General features: G+C 37.5%; 1 protein-coding gene across 5 annotated transcripts in view; it reads right to left on the bottom strand.

Moving 5' to 3' along the window:
- The window catches only part of acot7 (acyl-CoA thioesterase 7), a 61,322-nt gene that overhangs the window by 13,521 nt on the left and 28,071 nt on the right, over nucleotides 1–19,730 (bottom strand). For 3 of the 5 annotated variants that reach the window (XM_005800093.3, XM_023340092.1, XM_023340072.1), the window contains exons 5-9: nucleotides 19,369–19,483; nucleotides 18,521–18,535; nucleotides 18,257–18,343; nucleotides 7,405–7,521; nucleotides 1,412–1,596 (exon numbers count right to left, since the gene is read on the bottom strand). In XM_005800093.3, coding sequence (XP_005800150.1) covers nucleotides 1,412–1,596; nucleotides 7,405–7,521; nucleotides 18,257–18,343; nucleotides 18,521–18,535; nucleotides 19,369–19,483 — 519 coding nt within the window. The remainder of the gene's footprint in view (nucleotides 1–1,411; nucleotides 1,597–7,404; nucleotides 7,522–18,256; nucleotides 18,344–18,520; nucleotides 18,536–19,368; nucleotides 19,484–19,730) is intronic. The other 2 variants (XM_023340087.1, XM_023340078.1) reach the window with 1 other exon arrangement.

Here is a 19,730-nt window from a genome sequence, read left to right as displayed (position 1 = left end):
AAATTCTCACAGAGCAAGATAATGTGTAAAGGTTTTGTAATTTAATTAGAAGTTTAACCCTAATCAGAGTTTACAATTTGGTTTCTTAATAACTAACTACAACTGCATTTCAGTTAGCTATTAGCAACAAATGAGAAAACTAATACTGCTTGAAATAAACGTTCAGAACAATATTTAATGTGATTAAAGGCAAAGGTTTTCTTGACCTCTTGCTGAAGTTTTAAAAAAAAATTAATTTGAGTAAAATAAATTTGAGTTCTGTCTTAATAAAATAATCAGAGGGCCTTACTTTGTGGCCTGGATCATCTTTTTGGACCTCTCAGTGACCCAGACTGGATCTCTTGACCTGCGTTTCTTACTGTCCTGTTCTCCATGACAGAGGAATCCCTGCACGACAGCTGCTCTACAGCCTGAAGGCTGGTCTGGGGTAGAGGGAAGTTTTGGCTAATATATCCTGCCCAGGTCAGTGGATGGTTACCTACTTTGGATCACCCCGAAGCCAAATTAGATATAAAAACATAGTGCTCTTAAATAAAGTCACTGAGTAATGCTCTGAACATGTGGAGATGAGCAGGAAATAGAACACAAGAAACTGTATGTCAGAAAACAGGTGAGAAAATGTGAAGCACAAAAATAAAGCAGATTAAGACTTGATCCAAATTGACTGAAATAAAACGTATTGGATCTGTGTTCTGTTTTTCTCGTCTAGTCTTCCGAACAGGACTGTGTTTATTCTGAAAGACTAGAGTAGAGAAATTTATTATTTTACTGGAGGTGGGAAAAGAACAAAGTTCCTTTTGGCCACAAGATTTAACATTTCTAATGAAACTGAAGAGCAGAACTCCCAGGACGTTGTCAAAATGGCTCTACCACTTCAGACTTGCAATCATGAACATTTAAAATTTCTGACCAACAACATATTAGCTGTCTGAAAGCACAGAAGGAAAAAGTTCTGTCCAGGTAAATGTTTTAAGAAAAAGCTAAAAGAAAAGGAAAATAATCCATTATCTTCTTATAGTTCTAGAAGAAAGAATAACTCTTTTCATTTCTTGCAGAGTGCAGTATGTACAGCAAACATATTTCCATGCTAAGTTAGAAAAGCAAAAGGTTAGATTGGAGGTGTTCGTATGCTCCACCGTCTTCAATAATAACCTTGTTGCAATCAGAGTGAAGCAATCAGCGTCCAAAATAAACAAGACAGAAATCATACATTTAAATGATGATGTGTTACTAAAAATTTAGGGTCAATTTATCTTTTTCCACAGTAAAATCTAGTAGGCAAAAAAAAAAGGCAAATAAAACTTCTTTTGCCTTTTATTTTGAGCCACACCACTGAAACGTGATACTGTGACTCTTGGTTTTTTCAATGATGGTTTGAAATGCAGAAAAACAACAACTGTTTGGTACCAACCTTTAGAGGTGGGACATTTAGCGGTTTATTTTCCTTGTCAAGCGAGATGAAGGTGAAGAAGGCTGAGACAGCACGATATTTCCCTATCTGCTTCTCCATCAGCGAATCGGCATCCACCAGCACTTCTATTTCCATAGACCTGTTGCTGACAAACGTGAGCCGGCCCGTCACCGTCACCACACAACCTTGGAGAGAAAAGGAGAAGGGCATTGAATAAATTGGTTTACCAAGTTTTAGTCTTAAATACCAAAGTACATATAGCATTTCTCGATGCGATTTAGTTTTACATCTCAAAATCGCTTTTGTTTCTCAGGTGTTCATTACTCGCTTCAGGTACTTTGTTGTCCGATTTCATAATAAGTTGCAATGGACAAAAAAGGAGGAGCAGCAACACCCATTCATATAGGAAAGTAAATCTTGAAATCATAAAAACACTGAGTGAACATTTAATTAAGAACATTTACACTGATCCATAAACATTTTGAGCTTTAGCAAGTTAACACTTTTTATTTCCAATTTTATTCTTTTACTTGAGGTGGGAAGCCCAAATCCAACCATAAAACACTCACAAACTATATTTTAGGGATACTGCATAGGATTCTGACAGTTGAACAGCATACGCAATAGCTTTGCTACATCGATAAATAAATACAATATTTACAGAGAAGTCAAACACAAACCAAAGGTTGAAGGAGGCTGACGATGTTGCATCCATAGGTAAACTGAATGACGCAACATTTAGCTTGTAGCAAACACGGTGGGTTGGTTGCAATGTAATATTGTGAAATGAGTGGATAACTTGTTGATTTCTGTTTTGGTTTTGTTAGAAATCTGATAAATTATTTAGTCTAAATTAAAAACTTGAGCCCTTTCAGAGAGGGTTGCACGATTAGTTCATAGCTAGTTATAGTTAGTGCAGACACTATGACCAGGGCTGCCAACTGGACCATACACCGTTTATTTTCCTTGTCAAGCGAGACGAAGGTGAAGAAGGCTGAGACAGCACGATATTTCCTATCTGCCTCTCCACAAGCGAATCGGCTGCTGGAGAGGCAACCGATTCGCTGCCTCTCCACTTGATTGTCCTGTATGTAAACTTTTTTAAAAGGATGTCTTATGTTAAACTGATATGGGAAAAAGTTTGTTCTGCATTTTAAGTAAAAAAATACAACACCTTCTTGAAGATAAACCTCATATGGATAAGAGGTAGCTCACTTAGACTCTCTCTCTCTCACTCCTGCATGCTATGTGTTAACGTTTCTCATCAATCCAAACAGCAATTCCATCAACCATCGGTCTGAGTGACAAGTTGTGGCTCCTGTAGATAACCGGGTGTATTGTCATTCAGTGTTGCAAAGATACACCTTGCAAAAGGGGGAAGATTTTTAGAAAAGCATGAAGCTAAATACTTAAGATAAATAGCTGTTATGCATGGCTGAGAGGATTAGGGGGAAATTTTTTATTCTCAACAAAAATTCAGCAGCATGCCTGCAGAGAGGCGAGACGGTGGGACATTTGGAGCAGGAGGAAACTTTACTGACAAGACGTGTGAGACGGCCAGTCTTACAAGTGCTGAGGAGAGTTTATTCATTCATCTGCTCACACAAATGTAATCTGTGCTGCTTTTCTCTCTGAAAAATGTGCTCTTTTCTCAGGTCACCACAGGGCAGTAGGAGAACCAGTCTACCACTATAACTGAGCATGGCTGGTTCTATTCCTTTATTCTCTTTGATGTGCCTGCGTTCCATTATTACCACTGTTGCCATAGAGACAAGGAGAAAAGGTGTTATCTCTGCAGGCTGAGAAAGATCCTGGTTTAATACTGAATTGCTAATAAAACAATAAAAAGCCCAAGTAATAAAAGAAACAAATATTATCGCCTTACGAAACAATTTAGACATGTTACTCAAGCACAGAATGCAAAAAAGGCTCTTCTTATGGAAAAAGCTATTAATGTGAAAACACACAAGCTGGTGATTTTAATCAAAATATTGCGCTTGTTAACTACAATGTTTTTAGGTACTCCTGATCTTTATTTTTTTTGGTGGAACAGTGGATAATGAGAAATTAAAAATGGTAGAAAATTGGTAAAACAACAATTATTTGGTGGAGCTTTTTATCTAGGCAGGCCATTGCCTTCCTGTACAATTCTGCCCCCCCAAAAATGTGTGCTTCCAGCACAGTCTCTCTTTGTTTTGTCTTTAATGCAGCCGTTCATCAGACATGCATGGCTACATTAATGAAATAAGAGGGTTGAATTAATAGTTTTAGTCTCCTCATGACTCAGATTCTCTTTGGTCAATTTTTGATCGAGTCAGTCAGCAAACAGAAGGCGGAGTTGTGAACAATGACGTCGATTTTCTGCGCTCTTGTAGAATTGTTGTCTGCCTGTAGTTTGAACAGCTAAAAAAAAAAAAAAAAGATTTTTTCGCTAACTTAATTTAAAACCTGGCTGGTTCTGAGGACCGTGGATATATAAAAGATGATATATTAACTGTGACATCCAGATCAAAAACATCTTTCCTAGATAAACTGTAAAAGGGTGATGTAGTACAATGGCTGTATATGAGGATGAGTAGCGACAAGTAGACGGGCTGATACACTGAAGCCATTTATCTTTCCCCCTTGTCATCTGCCCCTTTGAGTGTTTTAGGATGTCACCACCAGGACCGAGTCCAGTCTCATTGAGATAAATCGCCTCTGGCACAGATGTAGACAGCTCAGCAGAGAGAAGTGAGATCTGCTCAACGGCATTATGACAAAAATGAGTCTTGATGATGGGTCTGTGTGTGTTTTTTTTTAAAGACCTTAGTGATTAATAATTGATTCATGCAGAAACATCCTGCATGTGTGCAGCTCTGAAGGTCAGCTCACGTTTTCGTCTGATGCAGCAAACCTGCGGTAGAAGCTTAAAGGTGTATACATTGAGCTGAGCGAGCGAAATAAAAGATTTGCCCTCTTTGGTACAGTCTGTATTAGTAACATTTATGTTATGAACAACAAGCAAAAATGTTTTTTTCTCTAGAGTATTAAATTGGTTGAAGTTCCACTACTTTCTCATCTCGACTCTAGTGTTTATCATGAAGAAAAGCATCAAACATCCAAACTGCACAAGCGTAAAAGCAAAATCATGTTTATTTAGGTAAATGAAACAAAAACATAATTTTAAGGTTTTAAGATGAAACACTGTCATTATCCCCATGTTCATTGCTGTTTTTTTCTCTCCCTCTCCTGCTGTGTCCTTTCATCTGACATTCAGCTTTTGAGGTTTTGTGTATTTCTTCTCATTATTTGTACCTCTGGCTATTTTGTAGTAATTGATCACAAAAAAGAGCGGTGACTATACACGGGACATCAATGGGTAGAATCAAACATCTCTCTCGCTTATAAATAACAACTGTTTGTTTTTTTCAATCTGACATTACAGTTGCTTTACGTTTAGTAGAGAGTTTGGTTTGGATATTGTGTGATTCTGAGGTTTTAGCTGTGAAACAGGCAGGTGTTTTTGGGCTTTGTTTTATTAGGTTCCACTCTTGTATTATTCCACGTATTATTGAAAATCTTATGAATAGACAAAGCTGTATTTTATTTTAAAATGGAAAAGAAATGCCCCAAAAAAAATGAAATAAAGAAATTAAAATTACATTTTAATGGCAAACCCTCTAAATCAACCAAAGTGAGACTTAGGTTTTTAGATGGACCGCTCTTCTTGGCTCACATCAGAGTTCGATTACGCATTGACACTTCCCCAAACGGACAAGATTTTCTAGGCAAATGAACTAAAGTTTGATTAAAGCGGACTAAACAACCCCAAAACACTCACTACAGGGATTCATTGCATCAACGCCTAAACAACATCTTATTTTTTAAAGCTCATCTTCTTGTTCAACTTCCAAAGCTGTTCAAAAAATGTGTTCAGCATAGAAATCATTCTCAACCAGCTCGCTTAACCATCAAGATGACTGCCCAAAAGAGTAGGGAGAACTATGTGTTACTGGTCATTGTCATAAAAGGCTAAAATAAAACTAGCATTGATGCTTGAACCCTGGGAAAATGGATAAAAAAGACAAAACACAATATGAAATGGAGAAACTCTGAGCAGATATAGTCGGTGACCCGTTGAGAATGCTTTCTTTTTGATTCGCAGTAGTCCCTCTCGCACAAACTGTAATGTAGCTGAAGACAAAGTCTGAGCAGCAGAGCCATTAGCTGGGCATTAGAGATGACCTCCACGAAATAACTGCACATTATTTTTTCCAGTTGATTTCTGTCACTTGGATAATAGGATGATTTTTTGGTTTTGTTTTGTTTCCAGCTGTAAGCACAAACAAAGCATGTCTCCCAGCAAGAGACTTCTGTGTTTTTTCCCCTACTTGATCTATTAGCAATACTGGTAACAAACATCAATCAGTCCAGGTCGGTGCAGGTTTTACTGGAAAACCTATATCTGAGCTAAAGCCCAAAGTAGCACAGCAGGTGTATGGTTACCATAGAGACTATGAATGCAAATTAGTGGATAGACATTGCCAACTCAGGAATAACATCAAATATTCAAGTTTCTTTGCAGCTTGGGTACTTACTGATACCCAAGCCGCCTTGATACCCTGCTTGACCTCCTGCATCTTAAGAATGATATTACTTCGTCAAAAGCATCTAGAAAAGATCAATACAAATGTGCAGATACATTTGCACACCAGAGCAACACTGGCACAGCTAGAAATAGAGGACATGCATGTGGATTTTAAACAATCTGTACCGATTAGATTACACATTTTTCATATTTTAGATTTGTATGCAGTTCTTTGTGAAGTGAAACATTGAACAAAAAGCAGAGAACAAGTTCTAAAAATGGTGACGAGACGGTCCGATCCTGCTTGAAACCTCTAACCGCTTCAGCTTATTCCGCAGCCTCTTCCCAGTGTTTTCAACGTCTCAGGCCCTACACACTGCTGCTTTTAAATCCTTAGACCTTGATTGACAAAACCAACACAACAAGTGAATTATCCTGCTTGAATGAAGGAGATGTAGTTGAAAACACGTGTACTGTAAATGCAAAGCTGAGCTGGCACAGTCGTGCTGAGCTGTGACATTTCCTTTCCACTTCATAATTCAACAATGGGTAGAGATGAAGCCAGTCTATTGTTAACATTTTATCCTGGGGGATCACAACATCTGAACATTAGGACTGGATGTCTAGACAAGGTTCTGTCTAAAGCAAAAATGTAAAAAAAAAAAAAAAAAAGAAAGAAAAAACCGCATGTGCTGCTTTTGAAATGGTTCTGTACCTTAATAAACATTTGGGTCTGTAAAAAATTCTTTATTTTCCAGTCTGAAAGTCAAAATACTATTTATTCTTTAATGTTTCTTCCATTAGTTGTATTGGTTAGAAAGAAGTATACGCAGTCATTATTACTGTTGACATACATTTGAAAGTGGAACACTTATATGCGTTTTATATATACATATATATATCTCATACCTACGATTGACTTTTCTGACCAACTTAATTCAAACACAGGACAAAGCATAAAGATTTAAGTAGATCTGGTCATGCAAACTAGGTCATTGATATAAAATCAACTGTCTATTTAGACTTTCTTCCATAAAAGCAATGATTCTCCAAATGGCATCAATTCAAACACCACAGGTGCCGCATATAAAAGCCACCATTTTCTGCAAAAATCATAGTGTTCAAGATAAATGCGATTCCTCATGCTTTAGAAAAATGCATTTGAGAAACCATTTGAAAACCTTTGACTCACATGAAAAGTGCAAAAAGGCAAAGTGTCAAAATGACCAGCACCGTGTCAAATACGCAAAGTTGAATTTTTCCTCCTTAAACTTCAAAAGCGAAATTAGAATCTCTACCCATTCTATTAATCCAGTGTAGTTGCTGAACTTGCTAGATTCAAATAGTGCGGATCATTTCGCGACTACTACTTTAATAGATGAGTGACATAAATCCAAGTGTGCATTCACCAGGCTATTCTTACCTTTCCTAATCTTGCGATGAAAGTTGATGGCATCCACAGAAGCAGTGACGATGTTTGTGTTGCAGTGCCGAGCGGCAACAATTCCAGCAACCTCGTCCATCAGCTTCATGGCTACGCCTGTATCAAACACAAGCACAAAGAAGCTTTCACAGATGATTATTTTTAGATGTGCACTTCATTACACTTAGAAAACAACCTTACTAATTTCTTCATTGATATAATTAGTACTGCTACACATTCGACCAGATAAAAGGCTGATTTAGTAATCAAACTGCTTGAAATTCTAAGAAATAAAAGACACAAATAGCCATATTGACACCAACCTCTGCTCAGGTAGGATGTGGCATTTAAACGATGCTTAAACGGTGCTAAGGAGCCTAAAGTATGCCAAGAAACCATCGCCCACACCACCACACCACCAGCAGCAGCAGCCTGAGCTGTGAATGCAAAGTTGGATGGATAAATGCTCTCCACCTGAATGTCAAAGCTGAAATCTACCCATTTTCCTTTGACCTCTGACATTAACATGGCATTTTCATCCACACAATTGTAGCCTGCTGGATATTTTCTTTGCACCATTTTTTGTAAACCTAAAAGATGGATCATGAGGTTTAATATCACAGAAAATCAGAAGTTTCTGAAATACCCTGAGCAGTGCATGTGGCTGCTGCTTTACGCCTTCAAAGATCACCTTGCCAGCCTATTTCTTTTTTCACCAAAAGAGACATTTCTGAGATGGACTTAAGTGGGAACCCAAATACAATCGCACTGGTTAACTTATAGGACCTTTAACAGGACTTCATAGTGGAGTGTGTGTAGCAGAGTTCTCCAGAAATCTCAAAGAACCTATTGAGTCTTACCGGAAAGTCTAGGAAGTCCAACAACTATCAACTTTTGTTTATAATAAAAAGTTTAGCATCAGTTTATCTCTAATTTTTGATAGCTCATCATTCTTGCATTAATGTTTTAGCTAACTCCTTCTCCTCAAGAATGGTACTAGGTGGAACTACAATTTTGGCAGGGATATGAAAATCATTTATTGGCAAATGTTAGTCTATTTCTAACATTTTTGTATTGTTCTGATGAGTAAAAACCAGCATTTATTTTATTCTTTTTTTGTGTTTTAGAAAGGGGGAAGCAAAAAGGTGGTGACTATGTGCTATTTGTTTAGGCAATATAAAATCAGTCATTGGCCATACTAGCTACGTATATTAACAGGCCCAAGAGTTCATATCTGCGCATCTCTAAATTACAGGCTTAAAGATCTTAGTCTAAATCACTGAGCTGGAAACCAGAGTTAAAGCCTACCAATAATTACTTCAGAACGTGGAAGCAGAGAAGTTCACACATCCACACCCATACCACACACTCAGCCCTGGCAGCTGGCGACATGTGTAAAGGAAATAGTTGTTTGATGATTTCTCACCGAAAGTGGGACACGTTGTATGGAGTGGGTGGGATGGAGATGAGGGAAAAACAAGAGGATGACATCTGCTTCTCAGAGACAGTCTGTGAGCATGTGAGACGTGTCTGTTTGTGAATGTGTGTTCATTTACAGACAGTCAGACCGTTCGCCACACACTTCGGCCGCCCCGACTGTTCCTTCTGAGCTGCGTTATGTATCTTTTATGTTACAGAAAATCAATAAGGATGCTTGCTGAAGGCTGATTCTGTTCCCTGAGGTATATACCATCTGCACTGTGTGGCTCTATTTAAGACAGCCAAGTGTGTGGGAGCATAAACAAAATGTGCTGCTTTGCATTTGCCATGAAACTGGGTCCACTGAGCTGATTAAGATTTAAAGATGCAATTAATTTGACATCCAGCATCAGTCTTATCTTTAAACCAATTTACAGCATTTTTAAAGTATATCCATTAGGAGTTATACTCTGGTTATGTATTCAAATTTATGACCAGATATTTCAAAACAGAAAATGAACTTGTCAACCAAAAATTATCACCTCACAGTTCAAATTGGTGGCAAACTCCCCCATTCTGTATGCAGCAAAACATCATGCATACCTTCCCGAGTCTGTTGAGGAAATATTTTTGAACTTTTCCACTAATGTTTAGAAAATTGATGAGATCTCACTTAGGATGGAAAATATCCCCTACGTGAGTAGCACATGCAAAACATAGAGTGGTCATGTTTGCGAATGTAACATTTAAAGGTGGTGGTTGGTGACCTCAACAAAATGATGACAGCAAGTAAAGGTACTACGTTACAAGGGATTGCAAATTAGCATTGGTTTGAAAAACCCGGACTTTAACCAATTTGACTGCATTGTTTGATTATTTGGATCAACTGAAATGTATACATGATTAGATTAAAGATATTTTTTATCTAATTTAAAGTGCCTTGAGATTACAGGCTTTGAATTGGAGTTATATGACTCAAATAAACTCAACTGAATTGAACAAAAGGTGCAGCATCAAGAATTATTACCTTAATGTATAGTCATCGCCATTTACATTCTTGCTTAATGCACCAAATTAGTCTACTATATTTGACCCTACAATTCCATATTAGAACCTGCTCACAATAAAAACATTTGACCAAAATGCTTGAACAGAGTAAGTCAAGGACAATGCTGTCCTGAACAACCGTAGATGCTTGTCTTTGTTAATCACTACCGCCGGCTTAAGCATTAATGCAACTCCTGCAAAAAACATTCTCCTTGTACAGTCAGAGTAGAAGGTTGAAGTAATCCTCAATGTGAGACTGCAAACGAGGACAGCCTAGGCCAAGACAGCCCTGGGCCTGACGTTACACATTCACTGGATGACATGGCACTCATGACTCTCTCTTTGCCGTAGGGTGGGAACACAAAAAGGCGGAGGGAAGGGGTAGCGGTGGTGTGTGTGAAGAGGGAAGACAGCTCACTCTAAATGGGGGGAAAAGGGGACAATTAGCAACCAAGTCCCCAGTGGAGCCCAGTCCGCCACAAGGCAGAATACCTATGTGATTAGATGCCTTGTGATTATTTCCCAGAACCTGAGTGCGGTGCTGTCCACGGGCTATGATGAAAGAAGTCTTCAAGGCAGCTCTTCCTGCCCTTCAACTATTTATTCTGACTTCAAGCTTTTTAATTCATTACTCGCTAAGATACAGAACACCCTACACTACAAGGAATACCTTCCGCAAAGTGCGACTAACTTCAGTTCCTTTATATATTCTCTCATCACTATGCTTCGGTTTCTCCTCTCTCTCTTGTTTTTGGTTCTATGTCAATCTTTATTGATGAATTTCCATCTCTTCCCGTCATGCTCATTCCCTCCCCAGCAAGTCCTTTAATCACGGACGGTATCAAACAGCTCAAACTGCCTCCTAATGAGCTGTTTCTATGGAAACTGCTCCTGTTAACGGTATTGCAATGCACCGAATCCCACCCACATTTCCTCCAAAACTCCTATAGGCTGCGTTTGCTCCAACATATCCCGCTTCCAGGTAAACATTAGTAAACAGCAGGCAGCTTATTAACAAGTCTGCATGTGGCTTTAGGTTGCTGCAAATCGTATTAAGCTCATGATGACTTTTCTTATTAACTGGAAACCTCATGAAAAGCAGCATCTTCCATATTTATTGGCTCCAAAGGTAAAAAGTTTAAAAAGCCATGTAAAGAATCCCTCTTTTTGTTGCAGTAACATAATCTCGCATTGAAAAACACAGGAATTGCCAACAATTATCATGAGTACATAGCAAAAGTTTTATTTTTTTAACACATTTCTCGTCGGCACTCAGGTGGAGGAGGATGTATCTTTTGTCCCCCGTGCACACTGGGCAGAATGGTAAGAAAGGAAAAACATTCTCCACAGATCAGGAAAACCGCAGCAAACAGTGGCATGTCGGGGGTCACATTGTTACCATAACAACTACCAGACGCCATCTATGTGCTAACCTGCCATTTGGGAGTGATGCAAGGAAAAAGCCTTTTCTGTCTTACCATCACACATTCAAATATATGGAATTTGCTTAAACGTGCCAGGACTTTAGTTGGAACTGTGTTTTTTGGTCAAATGAGAAAAACACTGAGCTTTTTTGGCATAAAAACAACAGTCCTGGTGGATTTGAAGAATGAAAAGTGCTAGGGTTAAGGTTAGGTTACAGTGAATAACTGTTGAAACAAGTAGCAGATCTTTAATACTGAGTGCATGTGCATTTCAACATGAATTCTTTGCAAAGAATGCTTGTCTAGAATTCCTGTCCCAGTATCCTTCAGTCTTATTAAATGTTATAGGAGGAGATCATTTTCTGTCCTATTGGTAAAAAGTGGGATTTGTCACTTCTTAACTAAATGAAGAATCTACTAAAGGCAACCAAAGAAAATAGCTGAATGTCAGATTTAAGCATATTCTTAACTGTGTATATCTTTGATGGCATAGGTCATGTGATGCTGCAGGTCCGTACTCTAAAAGTTAAAACTGATATAGTTAAAGATATGTGGTTGCTTTCTGTTTTCCAAGTCGATGCTTTACAACCTCCAAAAATCTGCATTGATCTGTTGGGTACTTTTCAAGTTCCCAATTTTATCTTCTCTAAAAATCTTTCAACTTCCTATCCAGACTAAAAAAGATCCAAGATACTGTAATAAAATATACATTCATCTGAGTGGCCTTAAATTATTACTTTCTGGCAGCAACTTGCACTTTGGACTTACTTTTTTTGCTGCCTCCAGCATCACCAATCAAGATGGTGCAATGAGCTGTGATTGGTGGCTGTAAAAAAAAAAAAAAAAAAAAAAAAAAAAAGATTACAATTGCCTGCTGAGCATGTTTCCGTGGAGGGGAAAAAAAAACTTTAACGTTGAAGTTGAACAAATGTGTTTCACTGCCTTCTCGGGTTAAACACGTTGTCGATCAGCAAAAAGGCTTTTCACATTGTAACTACATCTAAAACCAAGTGTCAACATAAAATACAGCTCTTTTGTGAATATAACTTCAGAAAGGTGGAACTTGAACGTAAAATATGAAAAAGTTGGTTTGCATTCATTGATGAAAAGTGTAAGCAGTAGTGTGGAAGTTTAAAGCTAAATTCTGGCTACCGGTAATTATATTGTTTATTATTTTAAATAATTCAAATCAATCCATTCAATGATTTAAACTATTTGCAATATGTGTTTTTTATTCAAGAGTCCCAATTAATATTGGCTAAAATGTTTGAGCAGATGTCTTGGTGTGAATAATAATATCTATGTCAATGCCCCCAGGAGTTTTATCTCCAGCTAAACCCAACATGGCTGCAGAAAATGGGCACTAGTCACTGTGTTTTGTTAAACCTAAACTACCGTAACTGGTTTCTTTGTGTGTGTGTGTGTGTGTGTCGGGGGGTGCGTGTGCGTGTCGGGGTGTGTGTGTGCGTGTCAGCGTGTGTGTGCTTGTGTTTCTTTTTAAGATAAAAAGCAGATTGTCATTTTTTTTAAAATAAAAAAATAACATCAACTTTATTAAATAAGCCTATTATTGCATTTTTAGACTTGCTAAAACATCTTAGTGTACTGGATGATGTTGTCAGGGGAAGATTTGTTCACATCCACAATCAGGACCCAGGCTTCCTTGTGGCATCTGCCTATCGGCTACGGATGTGTTAAATCAATTTGATGAAATTAAGGTGGGTGGTTTTCTCTTTCATTGATTCTATGTCAAACATTCAGCACAAGTAAACAGAATCTCTCTTTAGCTGGTTTAAACATGGTTTGCTGGGTCTTTAGTTAATTTAATTAAAGCTTGTCTGAGCTGACAACCCCTAAAAAAGTAAGAAGTATTTGAAATCAGTCAACCTGTCTGAAACCAGCATCACACATTACAAACATAAAGGAACAGAATATTTACTTCTGTTTTATTCCCTAATCTAGAATGCAAACAGATGGGTTGGTGCAGAGGTTCTCTTTTATTGCATTGTGCACAATAGATAGCTTGTTTTCCTTTTGTTGAGGCAAATTTGAAAGTAGGCTTTCTGTTTTTCTGCAGCTGTCATGACAACATGATGTGTAAACTCGATAACGATACCATTTGTGTCTTTAGTCCTCCCACTGGGCGTAAATCCCCCTTTATAGGTGCATTTACCTAATCACTACAGTATCTTCAATCAACTACTAAAGATTGTTGGATAGAAGACAATCCTGACTGCATTGTCTTCTAAACAGAATCAAAATGAAATGCATGTAATTGGTAATTATTCTGTCTCCCAAGATTGGACTGAATAAACTACATATTTATGTGTATAAATTGTACTTTTTTATTTATTTTTAAATAAGTTGCAACAACAACTTAACATATATATATATATATACTGTATATATATTCTGTATACCTCTGTCATTATTTCCACTTACTGGGGAACACTCAGAGTATAAAATCATTATGAAATGACATCACACGCATGATTTCTTTATTAGAAGTAGCCAGTGTTTTAAGGAAGTCATCTAACTATGTTGCCATAAGTAATACCGCTATTTCTGTTACAATTTCTTTTTAACTTGGTGTTTGACAAACAAGATTACTTCCACCTCAGGCACTGAAATGCTTAAATGCTCCCTGATCAACAACCAGAGCAGAGAACAGATGTCAGAACACCAAGTAGCACATGCTCTGTGTTCAGAGGTTTAGCAGCGCTCTCTTCATCAAATTTCACAACAAAATATCTAAATTTTATCTCTTTACCATCCTAAGAACTGGCAACGTCACTTCTGTGCCTGTAAAACTCTACAATACACAATCCAGCTGGTAATGAATTGTAGATAGTTGCTTTAGCGCACATGTAGCGATCAGCTGCTGTGTCCATGGAAACAGGTGGCACGCTTGTTAACGACACGAAGGGAGGAAGGGGGAAGAAGAGAGCAAAAGATAACGAGCAGAGGTATAGACACAAAAAAAAGGAGAGCAAAGGCAGAAGGACTCAAGACTTCTGTGGGGTTCTATGTTCTGATCTTGCTTTTATTTGGAATATTTCAAGACACATCTGATGTTTCATAACTGTCCCCAGGCGTCCATCATTTAAGAAAAAAATGTCAAAGTCCTTGAACTCTTAATGTTCTTTAGAGTTTTACAAACTGTGTTAGGGCTACATGTAACCTAAGGCCAAATTCTAATTTCCAGTTACAAAAAAAACTTTGATTCAGCCTGTCTTTCTCCAGGTTGCCTCTTGTCTTGTATATAGTTTTACAGACGCCTGATAAGATGTAAAACTGAGGCTACAGAGCAAAAACTCATGTGCCGTGTTTCCAAAGATGTTCTGATCTTTCAGATCTGACTGTGCTTGTGTGACTGTAAATATTCCCTACTGTGTAGGGAATATTTACTTGAGAATATTTATCAGCTATCCAAACAACTTCAGAGGAAATAAATTGATCAATAAAATTTATTCATCTGACAAACTTTTCTATTGAGTTTCTCACAACTGCATTCATAAAGTAAGTTGGAGAGATTTCTTATAATTTCATAATTAATATTTATTGAAAAACATAACATGGACAATCTAACAATTTAGAAGAGGAAATATAATTTATTAATCACTCTACAATTATTAACAAAGTAAACTACATAATTGCAAGTATATACAATCTAATATCTACGAAACAAATAATTGTACTTTTACGCTAGCTATTTTCCATAATAACTAAGCTGATTCAAATTCTGGATTTTTCTTTTGTGTTCGTTTTTTTTTTAGCTTCTTTAGTTCTGAAGAAGGATGAGAGGCGCAACGTCTTCAAGAAACGAGGAAAGTCCAGTTGCCACCTACATTTAGAATTTCTAAGGAATTTACAAGAGTAATCTTGCAGAAGTGACCCAATGAGAGTATTACTTATTTTTATCTTAAATAATGCAAATACGTACTGTGAACTGATGACATGCATTTTTCAGAACTACATCAGCCATATCCTAACATAAGCAATGTTCGGCATAAAGTTGTTGAAATAAGCAAAGTGTTCTCTGGCAGAATGTTTTGTTTAGTGGCTGTAAAACATGGACACATTGTGCAACTACACCTGAGATCACCACAAAAGCAGATTTTTGAACATAGAATATAAAACTTAGCTTTTAATTATAGGACACGTCTGTATCTCACTCCATCTCAAATAAACTCAAGGCTAAATAAGGTTTTTTTCCTTTTTGACAGGGTTTTATTTTACATTAGTGGATTGCAGCAACAAGCCGTGTTCGGTGACAATAAACTTGATGTGCTCCTGAGCCTGTGCAGCGATTTCCACTTACAGAATCATGTCTATTTTTATTGCAGCGCTGCCTCAGGGCCTGGAGATCACAACCATTTCACATTTGTCTTCAGCCTTATTCTTTCCATCCAGAGACCATGTTAGATCATATGGCACATTTCATTATATTAAGTACCATACGTGGCTATCTAATCTATCATGCGTTTTAATACAAATAGTTTTTGAGTCTGTCCCCGCATTTCTGAAAAATAATCACAATTTAAAACCTTGTAGGAGGAAGTTTATTTTGGATAATTCAATGTTTCAGCTGTTTTCTTTTTCCTAAAATGGGGAAAAGGTGAATGTTGCATAATTAGAAAAAATATATAATCTTCCTAAATAATCACTATCAAAGCCACCCACGAGTAGAAGCCCAAACAACTGCGAAACAAAAGATAACGCACTATGACAGTTGGATTATCATGTGTTGGTGACCATGACATAACTGTTGAACCACTGGCTCTCTAAGCTGAGGACACAGTACGTTCGCAGAGTGGAGGGATGGAAGAGGAGCTACGAGAGGAAAAGAGAGAGAGCGAGCACCCTGACCTGACTTGGTTATGTAAACAAAATAAGTGTAGCGAAAGCAGCAGCAAGCAAACAGGGTACATTGCCTAACGAGCAATGGCATGAAAGAGTCAACAGAATGCGTGTGTGTGTGTGTGTGTGTGTGTGTGTGCGTGTGGGGGGGGGTGCGTGCGAGTGTGTGTGTTTTAAGTTACCTGAATGCTTTTACCATATTTGATTTTAATTGGACACATTTACTAGCGAGCCCTCAAAATTAAAAAGGCAACCATGAATCTACAACGTTTATCTTTCTGTCCATGATCCTTCTTTCCATCCTGTCTAGTGCTCAGTTCCTCTTGTTCTTAGTCAACATCTTTCTTCTGTTCATCCTCTTGACTGGGCTCATGGCCTCCCAACATAGCTGACCTCAATAGAAATGGCAGGGTGAGGCACAAACATCCAGTCATAAACAATATACTTCAGCTAACAGAAAGCATCTGCTTTGTGTTGGAAAATACATTTTTGGATTTGCTACAAACGCATCCAAGAAAGTTTCTGTTTTAGAATCACTAGAAGTCCGACTGATGGCTACAGGAAGTTACACCAACAAATCTGGATATGTATTTATGTTCTTATTTTACACTGTCCTATCAGCTTGGTTAGAGAAGAAGATACAAAGGGAAAGAGGGAAGATAGTGAGTACCCGTAACTTCACAAGAAAACCCCTTTAAGAAAAAAAATCTGATCCATCTAAATATTACAAACTAAAAATTAAGTTCTCTGCAGTTTTAGACATTTTATATAACAAACTTGAAGCACTGAAAAGTGCAAACGACACAATATAATTTCTTGTTATAAACACCTTATTATCTTCCTACTGCTACAGACTCCTGTCCTACTTTTCTTCACTGTTAATTTATTTTCATCCATCCCCGTTTCAGCTGTTCTCATAACAATTGAGCGCTCTCCTGCAGTTAACAGTGAACTACAGCTGCTCAAGCAGTTACTTAAGTAAATCACGCTCAACACTCATTGTTTACAGTTAAAGTAGATAAAACCCAACAGCATTTTTAATTATTATGATCTCCCTGGAAAATTGATGCAGTAAAAGACGTTAAATTCCTTTTAAGCACCTCTGTGCAGTCTAAAACTTTATAGATATAGCCAAAAGAAGTCCACATACAACATTAATTTAGATTCTTCATTTCACTTTGCTTCTCTTCTCTGCTTTTTTATCATCTTTCAGTTTAATAATTTAGCTGTTTATCAGGAATTAATCTACACCCATTCAAAATATTGTGAGGAAAGAGTCACTTTTGTTTCAGGTAGACAAGATTTGTAAACATTACATGTAAAATCTCACTGAATATATTTAGGTTTGTCCCGTACATGTTATCTGCTTTAGGAACGATTTCAAGTCTAATGCCAAAGCAGTTTTCAAAATTGACAAAAATAGATACTTTCAAAATAACATTTTTAAAGTCCACTGATTCCTAACTGTATTCAAAGATACCAGAGAGCGTCATGATGGACATTCCTCGATTTCACTTGGTTTGCATCAGCTCTCAGCTTCCTCACAACAGGCAGGACCTCCAACCTGACCTGAAAGTACTGCTTTTTTGTTCTGGCACACTGTTGGTTTTATGCAAGACACATGACTCAGTCAGTATTTGCAAAAAGCAGAGAAGAGGTATTGCCAAATTACTGAGGTTTAATTTGGACATAATTTCTTTCTTAACCTGCCCTATATGACCTGTGACTCATACGTGTAAGAAAACATTCTGTTGTTTATGTTGCTCTTTCATAACACTTTTGTTCAAGAATTAATTTCTATTGTTGCATAATAGCAAAGGAATTTCCACATGCTATTCTTCTCTGCACTTTGCCACATTTGAACTAAAAACCTCAATGTATTTTACTGGGAAAACCATTGTTGAAGTAAAGTCATTTAAAGTTCTCTTTAAGGTTTCCCACAAACCATGGAGGGGACATAGTAAACCCTTCCTACGGCCAGTTGAGTGCCTCTTTGCATTGTAAAGTAAAGCTGAGTTTTTATCTCAGCAAAACATTATTCAGAACAAACTGTCCTGTTAGTAACATGTATTAAAAGCAACACAAGAAAGACATAAACTCACCACCATAAACAAAGTCAACTACTGTGCAGTCTGAAGGCCCCACCAAATGGATCAGGCTGGATTGACTGAAGCCGACTGTGTGCCTTTCTGCCATGTGGACACAAAAACATGCAAACAAAATCTTATCACAAACTAAATTCTGGAAAAATCGAAAAGATATATTTTCCCAAAACAACTAAACCAAATTCAAGCCATAAATGGAAAGGCATGCCTGATTTCTGACCAACATTCCCAACATCGTACGTGTTGATGTTGTTCACTTACCCTTTGCTGCATCCTCTATGGTTCAGCAAAAATGACAAGAGTTGCATAACAGTTCAATATTTTAAATTGCAGCACAAAAATAAGTCTATAAAAAACACATTTAATGTTATTTGTGTTTTATACATATAAAAGGTAAAACTGTGGCACAACCCTTTAACATTGAAAGATTTTTTTTTTTCTTCACAATCTGATTTCTCTTTCTTTTGTCTTTGTTTTCTTTAGTAATATGACTCAAATTTGATCACAGGGTTAGGGTTAGGAGTAATAATTCCCACGCCAGCACTCAGTGCCACATATTTTCTCAGCTGCAGGTATGTCTGTATTACACTTCATGGTCTGGATGTCATTACAACTGCAGTGATCTGGGAAAGAGAACGTAATGGAAACACAAACTGAACACTGCATTCTACATGGCGCTGAACTCTCCATTTTGTTCTTCACGTAATTACAACCACTGATCAAAATTGCTGTATGAACTGCACAGCAACAAAGAATTTGAATATTGTTTCCAGATTGTACCATGATAAACAGTTAATTCTCCTATATGTCAAGTTCTTGCTTTTCCATAAATAACTTCCCACTATTCTCACTACTTTGTGATGATTTCAAAACAATACAATTATTAATCTTGCCAGTAATCAACAAAAGTCAGGCTTCAGGAAGGACTGAAGGAAGAAAGAACAACAAACATCTAGACTACAGGATAGGGACAGAAATGTAAGTATGATTCCATTCTCTTCTATTTACACTTATTCAGAACTTAAAAAGTCAAATGAAATTCCAGACTTTTCCGGACTGTAAGAAACCTGATTTATTAACATGAACAGGTAGAAGCAGCTGCAGCGTACCTGGGTTTGGTCGAGGCGGCATCGCCTCCTCACCCCTCGCTTTGGTCTCCATTCTGTCAATTTTCTGTGCTTCGTAGCGCTTCCTGCCTTCTTCTTCCTTCTCTGCACTAGCATACTGCAACACAGAAGACATACAGTGAAAACATATTTATGCTCTGATTTATTCAACTTGTATATCTTTTGTCAAATATTAGCAGAAACGTCGTGAAGCCATACATATGTGACTAAAGGAAAACGTTTATTTCTTTGTTGCTTTACTTCTTTGTCTTGTCCAGCACAAACTTCTACCAAGCATTAGTGAAGGCTGGTGGTTGTTCCTGCGCAAAAACAAAGTGAACCTGGTTCTCATCAAGAGCTTCACT

Source organism: Xiphophorus maculatus, chromosome 1 (genome assembly GCF_002775205.1).
Source record: "Xiphophorus maculatus strain JP 163 A chromosome 1, X_maculatus-5.0-male, whole genome shotgun sequence".
In the NCBI taxonomy this organism is placed as follows: domain Eukaryota; kingdom Metazoa; phylum Chordata; class Actinopteri; order Cyprinodontiformes; family Poeciliidae; genus Xiphophorus; species Xiphophorus maculatus.
This window is presented reverse-complemented; position numbering and strand designations above follow the sequence as displayed.